General features: G+C 51.2%; 2 protein-coding genes across 3 annotated transcripts in view; both read left to right on the forward strand.

The window, feature by feature from the left end:
- The window catches only part of C3 (complement component 3), a 48,573-nt gene extending 48,316 nt beyond the window's left edge, over positions 1-257 (forward strand). The window contains exon 41 of the mRNA XM_006896353.1: positions 116-257. Coding sequence (XP_006896415.1) covers positions 116-257 — 142 coding nt within the window. The remainder of the gene's footprint in view (positions 1-115) is intronic.
- Positions 258-7,605: 7,348 nt separating this feature from the next.
- Positions 7,606-11,892, forward strand: TNFSF14 (tumor necrosis factor (ligand) superfamily, member 14). 2 transcript variants are annotated; one of them, XM_006896354.1, is made up of 4 exons: positions 7,606-7,821; positions 10,378-10,414; positions 10,660-10,701; positions 11,465-11,892. In XM_006896354.1, the coding sequence occupies exons 1-4, from the start codon at positions 7,606-7,608 to the stop codon at positions 11,890-11,892; spliced, it is 723 nt and encodes a 240-aa protein (XP_006896416.1). The 2 variants fall into 2 exon arrangements, with proteins under 2 accessions (XP_006896416.1, XP_006896417.1); XM_006896355.1 differs by having other exon boundaries at positions 7,606-7,722.
- The last annotated feature ends 4,376 nt before the right edge of the window (positions 11,893-16,268 follow it).

Genomic DNA, 16,268 nt, shown 5'->3' on the forward strand with positions numbered 1-16,268 from the left:
CCTGCCTCACCTGTCTGCTCCTGTCCTCACCTGTCTTCACCTGCCCTCACCTGGTCTCACCTGCCTCACCTGTCTGCTCCTGTCATTATCTGTCTTCAACATCCTCCTTCCCCAGCTCCAGCTACATCATCGGGAAGGACACGTGGGTGGAGCTGTGGCCAGAGCCTGATGAATGCCAGGATGAGGAGAACAAGCAGCAATGCGAGGACCTGGGCTCCTTCACAGAGAACATGATCGTCTATGGCTGCCCCAACTGAAACTCTCAATAAAGCTTTGTACATTTCTTACCCGCACCGAGTCTGCACGTGTTTGGGAGTGGGCAGAGGCAGCTCGGTTCACTTATCCATTCCAGTTTGCCTGAAACACTCACCCCCTCCCCTTGTCCACCTACCTGTACGTTCTCTGGCCCCCTCACTTTAGCAGCCCATACCTGCCTTACTTGGTTCTGGCCTGAAATGTACCTGCATCTTCCTGGCAACTCAGCTCTGCCCTTACCTGGGTACTCACTGGTACTCTTCACCTCTGTCCGCACCTGTCCCAACCTCTCACTTTCTTATCCTTATTGTGCCTCCCCTGTCTTCTCACCAACACTCACCTGACTCCTTAACTGCTCTCTCACTTACATTATCTGTTGTATCAATCTGTGTATTTGTTTGCATCTTCATTTACAGCTTTGACCTGTGCCAGCATTCTTACCTCGACTCTTACCTGTTACCCACCTGCGTACTCTCTGGCACTAGCACCTGCATTGTGCGTTATTACCTAGTTTGTCACTTGCATCTTTGCCTGCAAGGTGTCTCTCTGTCTTCTCACCAACATCCTCACCTGTCTCCTTGCTCTTTGAAAATAACATTTTATTATCATTTGGGGGCAAGTGTAGAGATTCCCATTCAATAATTTCTATGCATACTGTTCAGTGACATTGGTTACATTCTCTTCACACATCTGCATTCTCATTATTTCAGTTTTAGGTGCCCCACTTCCATGAATCCTCTCTTACCATCCCAGTCTTCTTGTCTTTGCTTAGAGTAACTATTAACCATTTGTTCTCATATAGCTTTTATTCTAACACTCTAATCTCCTTTTGTGGTTTTGAAAACCTTTTTGTGGGATTTGGGCAAAATTTTACAGGGCACATTGGGTTTGTGTTCAACAGTCCATACATACGTTGCGTGTTGACATTGACTGTGATCCTCATAAGGCAACAGCATGCTTCCCACTTCCTCTCTATGGCTCCCATTTCTACTACTCCCCTTTCCCTTCCTTTCTTGTTTCCTGAGCTTTGTCCCTGAGCAGATGTTGCCCTTTTGATCTCCTGTGGCTGATTTTTCTAGGGAGTGACTATCTCCCTGATGTTATTGTCCACTTTGTATACCTGTCCATTGTCTGAAATTTGAGCCATGGGGGTGAATACAGTTCCTAATGTGAAGGGAGTTTATGACCATATCGTCTTGAGGGTTCCCCCAATCTCTCTCTGGACAGGAAACCTAGTCTTTTAAGTTCTTTTGAGCCTTTTATTTAAGTTGGGCAACACACAATTTAGTATTTAGAATGAAGTACATGTTTGCAGGAAAGTGTAATGGGATAGATTTTTGGTTTTGTGTTACACCAGCAGATGTATAGTAAAATAACACTGAAATTAATACTTCAAGGATGTTGTTGTCATGTGACGTTGACTTGACTATGACTCATAGCCACCCCATGTACAGCAACTCCAAACCCTGCTCTATCTTGAGCCAGTCTCACTGTCTCTGACACACTTACCCCCATTATCCGTTACTGTGTCAATCCATCTCATCTGGGGTCTCCCAGTCCTCCCTTGTCCCTATACCCATCCAAGCATGATGTCCTACTCCAAAGACTGTCCCTCCTAGCCATGTGCCCAAAGTATGTGAGACAGAGCCTCAAAATCCTTGCCTCTAAGGAGCAGCCTGGTTTCACCCTTCTCCAAAGCAGACCTGTAGTTCTCTTGGCAGTCCATTGTACGTTCTCCAGCACCACAACTCAAAGGCAGCAATTTTTCTATTCTCCTTGGTCACTGTCCAGCTCCCTGATGCATAGCAAGTAATTGCAAACACCATGGCCTGAATCAGGTGAACCTTAGTCTCTAGACTGGCATCGTGGCTTTTTGGTATCCTGGAGAGAACCCTGACAGTGGATTTTCCCAATGTAATTCATCTTTTGATTTCCTGACTGCTGGTGTCAAGAATATTGATTGTGGAATGAAGCAAGCTAAAATTAACAACTTCAAAGGGGGGGAAATGCCGTAATAAATCTGTATATTAAAAAAAATCTTTCTGAGCATTAATAGAATTCTAAGTATTGATGTTAGCTCTCGGTAACGTTATATGAAACCATGCAGATAGCAGCACAATGTTCTGCTCTGTCCAGGACCCCCTACAGCGATCAATCCCTTTCATAGTGATTGGCAGAAGCCACCAGCCAGTTCTTCTGGTCTCAGAGTCGTAACTAGGGTTCTGTTAACTTTATTGTTATTATTTCATATTGGTTTGCATACAAAAGTCACATCCATTGTGTTTCACTCACATGCATGTGTCTCACAATGTCTTCATTCACATTATGTTTCATATGCTCATTCCTGAACGTTGTGTTTTATAGAATTAAGCACCATTTATCTATGTCCACTATCACCCCATCTTTTCCGGTCCCCACTGGATCTGCTGATATTTTTCCCCCCAAGAGCATAGTACTCAAGGGTGATATTCTTTACTTTTTGAGCTAACCTGTTGGTTTGTCTAATGGGACTCCAGAACAACTGAAGTCCAGTGGCCACAGGGCCATAGTCTCAGGGATTCCTCCAGTTGCAGTAAGCTCAGGGAGTCTGGAATTCTGGAAAATATTTTTTATTTCTGTTCCATACTTTCCCCACTTTCTGTCAGAATGGGCCGTAGTGGCAGCTAGGCACCATCTAGTTCTAACTTCAGAGTAAAATGTAGTTCATGGGGACAATTAGCCCTGTAGACCAGCTCCTCCTGTGTCGGATTACCTGCGTTCTTACCTGCCTTTCTCACCTGTATCTTCACCTGCTCCTCCTCTTTATCCGCATCCAGGCCTCCGGGGCCCCTCTGCCTTCTTGCCTCCATGCCCCCCCCCACACCGTTCTCATTTTCATTGCATTTATCTGTCCTCCACAGCTCAGTTTCACTTCATGTTCCATCTCTCTCGGCCTCTTCTGGGGGTGTATTGGAAGCAACTGGTTATGGATCTAAAGTTTGGTGGCAGGAGCACCTCGGAAGAAAGGCTTGGTGATCTGTTTCCTGTGCTGCGCAGTTCTGCCCTGATGCACGTGGGGTTGCCCTGAGTCAGGATAGACTAGAGAGCTGGTTTGGATTTGGGGAGTCTCACCCCAGTCTCAGTCGAGGTAATCCCAAAGGGTTAGAAAAGGCTAGTTGGTGTGTCTACCAGAAGAGGGCAGTAAGGGGTGCCAAGGCTTCCAGCTGGAGCCCTGGGTAGGGCAGGGCAGGAGTCAGCAGGACCGCGGGGCAGTTACTATGACAACGTAGTCAGAACTGTGTGGGAAGTGATGCTGTAGGCCTGTGAGGACCCCGCATGCCTCTGGGGAGGTGGTGATGACTGGGACCCACCTCCAGCTCAGCCACCCCCGTCCATGGAGGCTTGTGTGTTGGTTGCTAAGATACCGAACTGATTTCAGCAGGAGCTTCCAGACTAACATAGACTAGGAAGAAAGGCATGGTCATCTACTTTCAAAATTCAGCCAATGGAGTACAACCATAGGACCCACCAGCCTTCGTGGGGATGGCTCGAGGTTGGGGAGTGTTTTGTGTTATTGTTGGTGGGGACACCACGGGTCAGCATACCTTAGGGGTGTGCATAGTCTCCAGCTTCGGGCCCTCATCACAAAAAGCCCCCTGAGCCTGGAAGTCCCCTGCACAGTCCATTTCTTCCAAGACCTCCCCTCAGGGCTGGAAAACCCCTCCTCCCAACCTAGAGATATCAGGGAAATACCATATTTTTATGCAAACAAGACGCATCTTCTACATTTGGAAACTGGTCTCCCCACTCCAGGTCTTTTTTTGTAAAAACACCATGCAAAGTTTGGTGTTTTTTTGTTTACAAGGGAGCTGTGGTGACCGAGTGGTAGGGGATTGTGCTGTCAACCCAAAGGCACACGGTTCAAATCCACCAGCTGCTGTGTGTGGGGAAAGGTGGGCATTTCTCTCCGGTATAATTTACTGCTTCTGAAAAGATGCCAGAGGGTCAGCAGTAAGTTGGTTCTGACTCTACGGTACATAACAGCATTTTTGTTGTTGTTGTTGTTTTTAAAATTTATTATTAGTTTCAATGAAAATTTACAGACACTTTGGATTTCCATTCATTCATTGTTGCACTTTTTTCCCCTCCCAACCCTTTCCCCCAATAACAGCATTTTTTTTTTTCTTTTACAGCACATTCCACCCTAGACCCAAGCCTGCTCATTTGACCCATAGGACAGGGTAGAACTGTCCCCTAGGACTCTTGAGGCTGTGACCTTACAGAATCGGACTGCCGCATCTTTCTTCTGAGGAGGGCTGGTGCGTTTGAACCACCCCTCTGACTAGCAGTCAAGTGCTCTCACCACTGTCCCACCAGGACTCCATCATCCCACCTTGCCAGCTCCTAACTGCCGAGTAGAGGCCAAGGTGCCTGCCTTCTTAAACACACAAGAACAGAGCCCACAGCTGCCCCACGTGCTACAGGGTCAACCCAGTGAGAGCGGGTACTGATGACCCGGAACAGCACAGACCTGCCTCTGTGGGAATTACGTTCTAAACAGGGAGCAGGAAGGACTTCAATGTGGACGATGCGGACGTCTCATCAGGATGGTGGCTGGAGGGATGCGAGCGGGCCTGCCTGGGTAGAAAGAAGTGGTAGTTGAGGTCGTCTTTCAATTCCAAGGTCCCAGAAGGTTCTGGGAGGAGGCAGCTCTTGGATTGAAGCAGAGGCGGGTCAGTCATGGGCAAGCAAGGGAACAGTGTTCTAGCCCCAGGGAACAAACAGAGCGTGGAAGGCTCCAAGAGAGCGAGGGCCAAGCGAGACCAGCATCAAAGGCTTCTAGAGTGTAGCTCACTTGCTGTTCATTCTAAACTTCTTCTTGTTGTTGTTAGCTGTTGTTGACTTGGTCACAACCCATGGCAACCCTATCTGAACCCATGGTTCAGAGCAATAGATCTGAACCTTGCCTTCTCCTGTGCCATTTTCATTATCTCGTCAGCCCATTGCTGCAGTCACTCTGTCAATCCATTGGGCCTTCTTCATCTTTGCTCATCTTCCACCTTCTCAAGCATGATATGCTTCTTCCAATGACTATCCCCTGCTAACAACATGATCAAAATACGTGAGGCAATGCCTCGTCATCCTTGCCTCCAAGGAGCACTCTGACTACACTTTCCCCAAGACATATATTTGATTTTTTTGACAGTCCATGAGATATTCAGTACTCATTCTAAACTTTTTGTTGTTACGTGCCGTTGAGTCGCCTGCCACTCATTGTGACCATGTGTACCCTAACTCTGAACCCTGCTCCAACCTGAGCCAGTCTCACTGATTCTGACACACCTACCCCCATTATCTCAGCTACTGTGTCCACCCATCTCATCCAGGGTCTTCCTCTCCTTCACTGCCCCTTTACCCTTCTAAGCGTGATGTCTTTCTCCAAGGACTGGTCCCTCCCTAGGAGCTGTGAATTTTTCTGCAAAGAATAAGAGAGTAAGAAATATATTGTAGGACAAGAGGGGGGAAAAAGAAAGACATTTACTTTTATTGTGATCTGGGTGAAAGTTAACAAAGCAAATGAGTTTCCCAGTCAGCCAGCCATGCACATTTTGCTTGTTAGCACAATACCCACAGGGAGCTGCACTTTCCCCACTCCCTCCCAGTGATTCCCATTTCCATGAGCCATTACTGATGCTCTTAGTACCTCGTGTGGTTGGTTATTCCAAGAAGAAACTGCCTCTGTGGTGTTATCGTTCACCTGTTTAGAGGAATAAACTCATGTCCATTTATACTCCGAGCAGCTCATGTTACAGAGTTGAAAGAACTGCACTCCCAAGGGTTTTCTTGGCTTAATCTTTATGGACCCAGATCGCCAGGACTTTCTTCTGCAGTGCTGCTGTGCATATTCCAACTACTGAGCTTTCTGTTAGCTGCTGTTGTTAGGTGCTTTTGAGGCCAACCCAGAGATCCAATGAACAACAGATCTGAACCCTATCCTGTCCTGAGCCATCCTCACCCCCTGTCCTGTCCTGAGCCATTCTCACCCCCTGTCCTGTCCTGTCTTGTCCTGAGCCGTCCTCACCCCTTGTCCTGTCCTGTCCTGAGCCGTCCTCACCCCCTGTCCTGTCCTGAGCCATTCTCACCCCTTGTCCTGTCTGTCCTGTCCTGTCCTGTCCTGTCCTGAGCCGTCCTCACCCCCTGTCCTGTCCTGAGCCGTCCTCACCACCTGACACACTTGAGCTCTTGACTGTTGTCACTATGTCAGTCTATCTCATTGATGGTCATCCTCTCTTTTGCTGACTTGCCACCTTTCCAAGCATGATGTCCTTTTTCAAGGAAGGGTCCCACACAGGGACCTAAAACAGTATAGTGTTTGCACACCTATGCTTACTGCAGCTTTGTTCACAATAGCAAAGAGCTGGAAACAACGTAAGTGCCCATCAACAAATGAATGGATAAATAAGCTGTGGTATATTCATACAATGGAATATTATGCAGCACTGAAAAAACAAGGAACTCATACAATATTATTCAAAATGGGTGACCCTGGAGGGTATTATGCTGAGCAAAATAGCTCAATCACAAAAGGACAAATAATGCATAGTGCCACTGTTGTAAAATGAGACTGACATCGGGATTGGAGGGAGACTTAGAAAGATGGGATAAATGATATATACTGCATTGAAACAGATGAGGGAGAAAATTGTTTAAACGGAATATATGATTAGGTATTATTATCATGATAGGAGTCCAGAACGAAGGCTTCACAGTGGAGTGGACTTGGGAGGGGATTATATAACAGTGAAAGAATTTTTCTTTTACTTTACAAAGAGAAGAACGAACTGTGGGGGGAGGTTGGGCAGGGGGAAAAGTGCAACAATGAATGAATGGAAATCCAAAGTCTCTGTAAACTTTCATTAAAATTAAGTAATAAAAAAAGGAAAATGGAAAAAAAAGTATAGTGTTTCTTTGGTCATTAGATTGCTTGTGCAACTCAGCCAATTTCACTGGGAGTGTCATGAGGGCAGGGATTGAGTCTAAAATGCCAATAACCAGGGGTAGGAGTGACCTCTCCCCACTCCATCCCAGGCCCCACCTGAGTCACATTTTCAGAGACTTCTGGAAAGTGTTAGACATAGCATGAGTGAGAGTGAGCTGGAACCAGAGGTGGGGGGACAGGAAGGAGTGGAGGGTGTGTGGAGAAAGGGGTGGGGCTACTAAACCCCAGTTCTAAAAAGCGCAGGGCCCTCGAGCGAGCGCCCATCTGGAGTGTGCGAAGCCAGCGGCATTGGGCAATACCTGCTTCCTCTGAGCTCTCACTGCTCCGTGCACCAGTCCTATCCTGGGCACCTTGAGCCTGAGCAGACTGGCATGGAGAACGCAGTGGTACAGCCCACGGTGTTTGTGGTGGATGGACAGACAGACATCCCATTCAGGAGGTTGAGATCCCACAGGAGACCCACCTGCAGCGCTGCACGGCTGAGCCTGGTCCTCCTGCTGCTGTTGCTGGGGGCTGGCCTGGCTGTGCAGGGCTGGTTCCTGTTGCAGCTAAATTGGCGCCTGGAGCAGATGAACGACCGCCTGCCGGTGAGTGGACTGGAGGGCATCGGGTGACCTGGGGTGGCATCTTCTCTGGACCTGTGTGTCTGCCTGTGTGTGCAGGAGAGGGGCACACTGAGTGTCCAGCTCAAGGCCTGGCTTTCTGGGAGCACGGGGCAAGTTCATTCACCTTTTGAGCCTCAGTTTCTTCATCTGTAAAATGGGATGATAGAATGTCCACCGTGAGAGATTGCCAGTAATAATACAGAATTGTTATTGTTAGTATTGTTATCGCTGTGTGCCGTCAAGTTGGAGTAGACTCGCAGCTGACCCTCCAGCAAATTTTCAGAGACAGCAAAGCACATGGAAGGAGCCTGCTCACTCTTCTTACACAGAGCAGCTGGTGGATTCAAACCACATACCTTAGGGTTTCAAGTTGCCATCAGGTCAATTCCATGCCATGGTGACCCCATGTGAGCAGAGGCCGTGACAGAGCATCCAGGCATGGCCTCAGACCCCTCTGTTGTCATTATGTGTCCCGGGTGGGTGCCAGCCCACCGTGACCCTACCCACAGGAGGACCATACCTTGTCCTGCCCCGCCGTCCTCACCTCTTCCGCCATGCTCATGCCCACTGTCGCAGGCGCTGTGTCTCTCCGTCTCATCGAGGGTCTTCTTCTCCTTTGCTGACCCTCTGCTATTCTGAGAACGATGTCAGCCACTGCTGACAGCACGCCCAAAGTCTGTGAGATGAAGTGCCAGCATCTCTATGCCTAAGGTGCATTCTGGTTGCACGACCCCACAATTCAAGGGCACCCATTCTTCCTCTGTCCTCTTTATTTATTGTCCACTGCTGGGTGACTTCGAGACACCAGTATTGGGACTAGTATTGGTGTACTTGACCGTTTCTGCTACTCAGGGACCCTCTGTGTTATTGTCAATTATCATTAACCTCAAGGGTCCAGGCAGTACAGTGGTTTAGCTAACTGACAGGTGGGCAGCTGAGACCCTCTGGCTGCCCCTGTAAGGATTCCCACTGCCAAGACCCTCAGGGGCACTTCCGCTCTGTGGTCCAGGGGTGCGGTGAGTTGGGGTCGACTCGAAGGCAGTGGGCTTGGTGTGGGGGTCATGATTAGCCTGCTATCTCTGAAATTGTCACTATTAACCCTTTTAAATTGTCTGTCATAAACTCTCTGTGCCTGTTTCTGATTGGCTGTGGATCTGTCCGTCTGTCTGTCCTGCCTGGGGGTCTCTGCGTGTTCACATGTCTTACGCCACAACCATAGGGCTTTGTCCTTCTGTGTCCCTTGACTCATGTCCTTATCCTTGTGTCTGGATCGAGTGGCTCACGTCTGTCCACGTCCCCACGTGGACGTGGTGCCCATGTGTCGGTGAACATGGCCGCTCGTGCCCCTCTGTTGTCCCAAGGACGTGGACCGTGTGTCACATACCCTCCTGCCTGCGACCACGTGCTGATGTTGTGGTCCTCACACCTGCGTCCCTGGGCCTGCAGAGCATGGGATCTCTCAGCCACATGTCCACCTGTGTCTGTCAGGGTCGGGCACCTGAGTGTGTATGGTGTTGAGCTCTGTGCTGTGTCACATGTCCATGTCCGAGGGGTGTGTCCACAGGTGTGGACACCAGGGGTCCCCGGGGGTGTGTAACTGTATCCCTTTCATAAACCCTCTCTCTGTGCTGGAGACCCAGGCACCACCTCACTCATCGCACCTCACACATGGCTGCCCCATGGCCATCTGTCCCCGGGGTCTCGTGCGTGGGGACACTGAACGGCTTCAGCGGAGCTCCCAGGCTGAGGTGGAAGTGGAAGGCAGGGATTGAAGTGACTTCTCAAAGCAGCCCCTGAAGACTCTCTGAGTCACACTGTGAGGACTGCAGCCTTCAGCCCGGTGGATGGGGACAGGGGCCATGGGGTGGGGTGGCTGGGGCAAGGCTAGCATGCTGTCCCTGGTGTGAGGGACTGAGTGAGTCAGGACTGCTGAGTCACTCAGCAGCCGGTGACAACAGGCGTCAGCCTCTGGGTGCTCTGTGCTGTGCTGTTGTGTTGTTGTGTGCCGTCGTGTCAGAGCCGGCCCGTCGCTGGCCCTCCAGTGGCTTCTGAGTCGGTGGATCACACGGCAGGAGCGGGGCCATCCTCCCACAGTGGGGGCACCCAAAGGAATGCATTAAACTCTAAGCAGACATCACCAGTCTCCCCATTTACAGAGAGGGAAACTGCCACGGGGCGGCCAGGAAGGGTGCACGTGCACCTTCGAGGTGGTGGCTCAGAGGGGAGTGGCAGTGCCGTGGTCCCATGGCCCCCAGTTTGTGAGGCGTCTGAGAAACACAAGGGCAAATGTGTGATATTAAACCCCTTGTGGTGTGGAGGTTAGAGTGTCCGGCTACTAATCGAGTAGTGGGCAGTCTGATCCCACCAGGGGCTCCATGGAAGGAAGGAGAAATGGGCCCCTTCCGGTCTCTGTGGGGTGGGTCCACTCTGGCCTGCAGGACCTGGCTGAGAGAGGAGCAACTGGATTGGGTGCAAGTCTGGGGGTCTGTGTAACACCGAGACCCTCACCCCCTTACCATGGGCTCTTCTCATTTTCAGGCCGGGGATCCAGGCTCCTGGGAGCAGCTGGTCCAAGGTGAGTCAGGGGCCAAGGAGAAGGGAAAGAGGTTCCCACGCGGCCTCCACCCCAGCGTGTTGCCCAACACCATTTGCAGAACTGGCCCCAAGCCCACAGGTGCCCCTCCCCTGCGCCTGAGAAGGGGAAGTTGCACCCGCTCAGGAAGGGTGGGGCTGGCTCCATGAGTGGGACCCGGTGACCCCCGGGAGGTGGCCCCCACCTCCCATTGCCTTCACTTCTCACCTCTGACCCTCTCTCCTCAGAACGGAGATCTCACCAGACCAACCCGGCAGCCCACCTCACAGGTGAGAGGACCTGGGGCTCCCCATGGGGGCTCAGGGGAGGTCCTTGGGAGATAGACAGACACCCAGCCTGCCTGGAGATGCTCTTACTTCCTGGGGACACTGCTCCCCGGGGGCTCTTGGAGTCATCCACCTATTCAGTATGTGTTTGCAGAATGGCCCAGGGAGTGTGTGTGTGTGTGTGTGTGTGTGTACTGCCGGTGGCATGCCACTGGGTGCCTGCCACCAGATGCTCCACACAGATTAACCCCCGATCTCAAAAGCAAGCTCCATTGACAGGACTGGGACTTGAGGCTCCTAGCAGCCCCAGGGCCCAAGCCTTCCACCACACTTTTCCCCTGCTTCCAGCAAGCCAATTAATTGCTCTGTGCCTCAGTTTCCCCCTTTTGAAGGCAAGTGACCAGCAGTTAAAGGCTCAGCTGCCCACTGCATCTGCCCGGTGGCTTCACAGTGCCATAAAGGGCACAGGCAGGAGCACTCAGTGAGGTAGACTCCTTGCCTGTCACATAGGGTTCCTATGAGTCAGATCTGATAACCACAGGATGAGTTCCATCACCTTTCTGTGCCTCAGTTTCCTCACCTGCAAAATGAGGATGGAATGAATCAAGGCTCAGGAACAAATGACTTGACCTCTCTGTGCCTCAGTTTCCCATCTGCAAAGTAGGGAGCAAGTGTGAACCTAAGATGAGCTTGCAGGAGGCGTGGGGAATGGCCCGGGCCGTGTAACAACCCTGTGACAGGTTCTAACTCCCTCATCTCTTCTCAGGGGCCAACGCCAGCCTGGTGGGCAGTGGGGGCCCACTGCTGTGGGAGGCGCAGCTGGGCCTGGCCTTCCTGCGGGGCTTGGACTACCGTGACGGGGCGCTGGTGACATCCCAGGCTGGTTATTATTACATCTACTCCAAGGTGCAGCTGGGCACCAAAGACTGTCCACGGGGGCTGGCCAGCAGCCGGCCAGTCACCCACGGCCTCTATCGACGCACACCCCGCTACCCCAAGGAGCTAGAGCTTCTGGTCAGCCGGCGCTCACCCTGTGGACGAGAGGCCAACAACCAAGTGTGGTGGGACAGCAGCTTCCTGGGCGGTGTGGTGCACCTGGAGGCCGGAGAGGAGGTGGTGGTCCGCGTGCCAGAGAAGCACTTTGTCCGGCTCTGCGATGGGACACAGTCCTACTTTGGGGCATTCATGGTGTGATGGCTGACTGAAGGGGAACCCAGCTGGGAGAGGCCCAGGAGAGGGCATGGAGAGCTCTAGGAAGCCCCAAAACTCAACAGGTGAGGGCTCAGTGGGCACCTCCAGGAGCCAAGAATCCAGCCACTTGCAGGATTGAAATAGCAAGCGTCCTGGAAGACCGAGGATGTTAGAGCCTGCCTTGGTCTGTACTGTGGACCATGCTGAAACCAGAGACTTGGGGGTCCTGCCAGGACCCTGGGGGAAAGGGGATTTGCCTGATGTTCAGGAAGAAGGAACGAGGAATGGGTATTTATGTTTTGATCCAGAGTGCAATGGAAAACAAGGGCTCAGGAACTCGGCCGGAGATGGGAAATGCCACCACCCACCTCATCCCATGACTGTGGATTGGGGGAGACTCATCATCAGGATGCATGTTTGGGGGGGCAGCCCAGCTACAGGCATGGGCCTAATCACACACTCGTGTTCCGCCCACAGGCTCCTGGTCACTCAGCATCGCTCATATAGACGTAGATCTTCTGGCACCAGCTCTTCTGGCAGTGGGCGCCATGGCAGTGGGTGCCAGTTTCCACGGTGTAAATTCACCCCCTGCTGGTTTCCAGCTGCTGGCGCATTATCCGTCTGCTGGCTGCGGAGTGCAGTCTAGGGAGGGTGGGGTGTTCACAGAATTGAGCCAGTGGTGGACTCGGGCACAGCTGCACCAGGTCCTAGCAAGGGGATCTGGCAAGCAGCAGGCACGTAGGGTGTGTGTGAGCAAACAGATATATGGGGACACCTACGGCATCGCAGAGACTCGATCGCCCAGCTCTGCAACCTCAGTTACCTTTCCCAGCCACTGAAGTGAAGGTGTTCTGTCAGACACACAACTGCACAGTCACACACAAGTCACACGATCCCAAGCAAACAGGCTCAGACACCGTGTTTCAGCCACACAGGAGTCACAAGGCAGCGTTGAGAGCACGTAATCACAGACACAAACCTCAGGGTCACATAGTCACACAGTCACACAGGAGTCAGAAGACAGCATCACAACCACAGTGACACCAGCCGCTCCTGTGACACACACTGCGCAGCTGCACGTGGGTCACAACTCCGCACAGGTACAGTCACGGACCCTGCATCACGGTCCCATGGGAGGCAATCAGTCACTGGTCACACAGCGGTGTTGCAACCACTGCCACAAACACTACACGTCCACCACACACCATCACACACACACAGGCCACAGCCAGCATATAGTCACACCAGGCGGAACCTCTCCTCAGATTCCCACAGGCTGCGTCAGAACCTGACCCAGCCGCCCAGCTGTGTTGTTGTTCATGGCCTTCAAGTCAAGCACGACTCATAGTGACCCTATGAACAAAAGGCCTGAAGCCCCTCTACAACCATCGACATTTATCAAAGTTCAAAGAGTCTCTGGAGGCATGTTATTTAGGAAATGCATGCTACTCCTGCTTGTACACATCTGTTTCTCTTCTCTCTCTCTCTCTCTCACACACACACACACACAACACACACACCAGCCTGAGGTTCCTTCTCTGCTAAGACTTGCATATATTGTTAGAAGTAGCCATTGTCCCCAGGCCTGGACCATGAGCACTGGCCCTTGAAATAAATGACAAACATTGAACTTGAGTTTGTCTCCTTCTTAAGGGAAAAACACAGCTGGGGAAAGTGGGCAGGGCTGTTAGGATCCAAAAACCCCAGGGGAGGCAAGCGGAGCACTGGGGAGTCACATCAAGCCCAAACTGGCTGCTGCCGACAGAAACAGCAGATTGGGTGTAAAGGTCACAGATAAGGAATCTGAAGAGCTCTGGTCCAGGCCTGTGCAGGAAGCAAGCACGAGATGCAGACCCAGAGACCTTGTACACAGATCTGCCTTCCCTTAAATCCCCAATCTGTCAGCGTGGAAGTCGCATTCAGCCACCCCTGCTTATTACATAAATCCACACCACGGTGGCCACCGGCAAAACCAGTAAGCAGCGTGGGGGTCAGAAGGGACAGAGAGCAATTCTTTCCACGCCAGTGGGCCTGTACAAATGAGTGCGCCCCACCTCGTGGCCTGAGAGAACTTACAGTCTTTGGAGGCCTTGGAGGTGAATGGGTGGTCCTAAGACTGTTACTGTGGTATTGTTACTGTCACTGTTCTGTACAGGAGTGAAGAAAGCAGACTGGCTTTGGGTTTCACTCTGCCCCTCACTCTCTGTGAGGCCCTTCACCCCTCAGAACCTCAGTTTCTTCACTGCACAAAAAGAGCTGGCGTTCGCCTCTGCTTCCTCATTTGTCACAGAGAATAAAGAAAATCAGGCTGTTTAACAAGCGGACACAGTCCCCAGGACACAGCACGAGCGCCTTCATTGTGCAGGGCCTGGGAGTGACTTGCAAATAGTAAAGACTAGCATTGGTCTTGTTGGTGTTGATTGCTGTCAAGTTGAGCATGATTCATGGCGACCCTATGAACAAAAGGCCTGAAGTTTTCCTATAACTTTCGACATTTATCAAAGTTCATCACGTTTCCAGAGGCATGTTGTTTAGGAAGTGGATGCCACGCCTGCTTCTATATGCTAGGGAGCCCATCCATAAAGGAGCCTCCCTCGGTGGCATGATGGTTAAAGAGTTCAAGTGCTGACCTAAAGGTTGGCAGTTCAAAGCCTCCAGCTGCTCCTTGTGAGAACAGTGTGGAGCTCTGCTCCCGTAAATACTTGCCAGCTTGGAAATTCTAAGGGGCTACGGCGTGGCTGTGAGTGTGAAGGCCCTTCACAACAGCATGGTTTCTGGAAACATCTCTTGGAAACCTCATCCCTGTGAGCCCGCTTCAGTCCCGGGCAGGAGTGTCTGCTGTCTTGTTCCAGATGGCTCGGACTTTCCAGCGCTTTGCCTTACTGTGCCAGTGGGAGGTGGGACAGCCCCAGACGCAACACCCCAGCCCCCGCCGGAGTTTCCTTGACTCTTCTGACTCTTATCTGAGCTTTTCTGTTTCCATGGTTTTGATAGGGAGACCAAGGTGTGGGGACAGTGTATTTATAAAAGCCACTAACTTCCGCAGGGGGTGGGGGGTGGGGGTGGGATGGAACCTCTCACTTTAAGCTCCAGGGCCCATTCCTAGGAGTGACCTCCCAGCCTTGAAGAGAAGGAGAGAGGATGAAGAGGGTGGTAGGTCAGGAGGCGGGAAGGTGTGGAGGGGGATGTAAACGAGGAGAGGGCGGGAGAGAGGGGATGGAAAAAGGAAAGAGGTGGTGAGAGAGGGGGTGGGGAGGAGCAGCAGGAAGGAAGGGGAAGGGGGGCCTCACAGGGGCTGAGGCTGATGCAAAAGGAGACCTGAACCCCAATATTATTTCAGATAAAGTGTGGGGACCGGAAACCCAGGCCACTGACCTATTTTTTTTTTTTTTAAGCTTCTGAGAAATTTCTGTCTTTGGTTTCTGCTTTCACTCCTTCGCTTCAGCTACTTCTCTGATTTCACTCTCACCTTCCTCACAACTTCCCAAGCCCTGAGGTCTGATAGCCCCACCCATCCCCTTCTCCCTGGTCCCCCCAAGCCCTGAGGTCTGATATCCCCACCCATCCCCTTCTCCCAGGTCCCCCCAAGCCCTGAGGTCTGATATCCCCACCCATCCCCTTCTCCCCAGGTCCCCCCAAGCCCTGAGGTTTGAAATCCTCACCCATCCCCTTCTCCCCAGGTCCCCCCAAGCCCTGAGGTCTGATAGCCCCACCCATCCCTTTTCCCCCACGTCCTGCTGAGGCCTAGAGATGGTCAAAACAAACATAGGATGGTGTACCTTCACACAGGGAGCTCTGGTGGCCTAGTGGTAAGACGTTGTGCTGCTAACCTTAAGGCTCTTGGCTTAAACTCACCTCAACGGGCAGAAAGATGGGCAATCCCTTCCCATCAGACGTACAGCCTCCGAAAACAGGCTGAAGGCTCAGCTACAAGTCGGTTCTGACTTGCTGGTACACAGAATGCATTGACACAGAAGAGGACTATATGTTTACAAAAAATGAACAGGCATGAAGGAAATACTGCACAATGTGAATGAAGCTAGAACAAATGATGTTGAGTGATCTAGGTCAGTCACACAAAGATAATTTTAGTATAAGACCATTATTATAAACAGCTAAGGAAGAGTCCTAGCTTCCTTACAGAATAAATACAGAATAAATCTTGGAATGTTAGTGGGTGGGTTTAAAGACACTTTTAAAAATCAAACTTTAAAAGAAAAGAGAATATGTGTTCAATACAGTTGTAACTTGCCTAAATATTTTTTATACCATGTAAAGTCTAATAAGTTGTTCTGTGACTTATTTCCACATTGAATTACATTATTAGTTACAATGCTGATTACCATCACTCAAACCTCGCTTATTGCTGCAGGTCCACG

Source organism: Elephantulus edwardii, unplaced genomic scaffold (genome assembly GCF_000299155.1).
Source record: "Elephantulus edwardii isolate Elephantulus edwardi_28Jun2011 unplaced genomic scaffold, EleEdw1.0 scaffold00185, whole genome shotgun sequence".
Lineage (NCBI taxonomy): Eukaryota > Metazoa > Chordata > Mammalia > Macroscelidea > Macroscelididae > Elephantulus > Elephantulus edwardii.

Excerpts from the sequence above, each read along its gene's own strand:
- TNFSF14 (XM_006896354.1), top strand. The coding sequence starts at position 7,606 with ATGGAGAACGCAGTGGTACAGCCCACGGTGTTTGTGGTGGATGGACAG. Across the intron at positions 7,822-10,377 it reads AGATGAACGACCGCCTGCCG|GCCGGGGATCCAGGCTCCTG; the intron begins GTGAGTGGACTG and ends TCTCATTTTCAG. Across the intron at positions 10,702-11,464 it reads CCCGGCAGCCCACCTCACAG|GGGCCAACGCCAGCCTGGTG; the intron begins GTGAGAGGACCT and ends ATCTCTTCTCAG.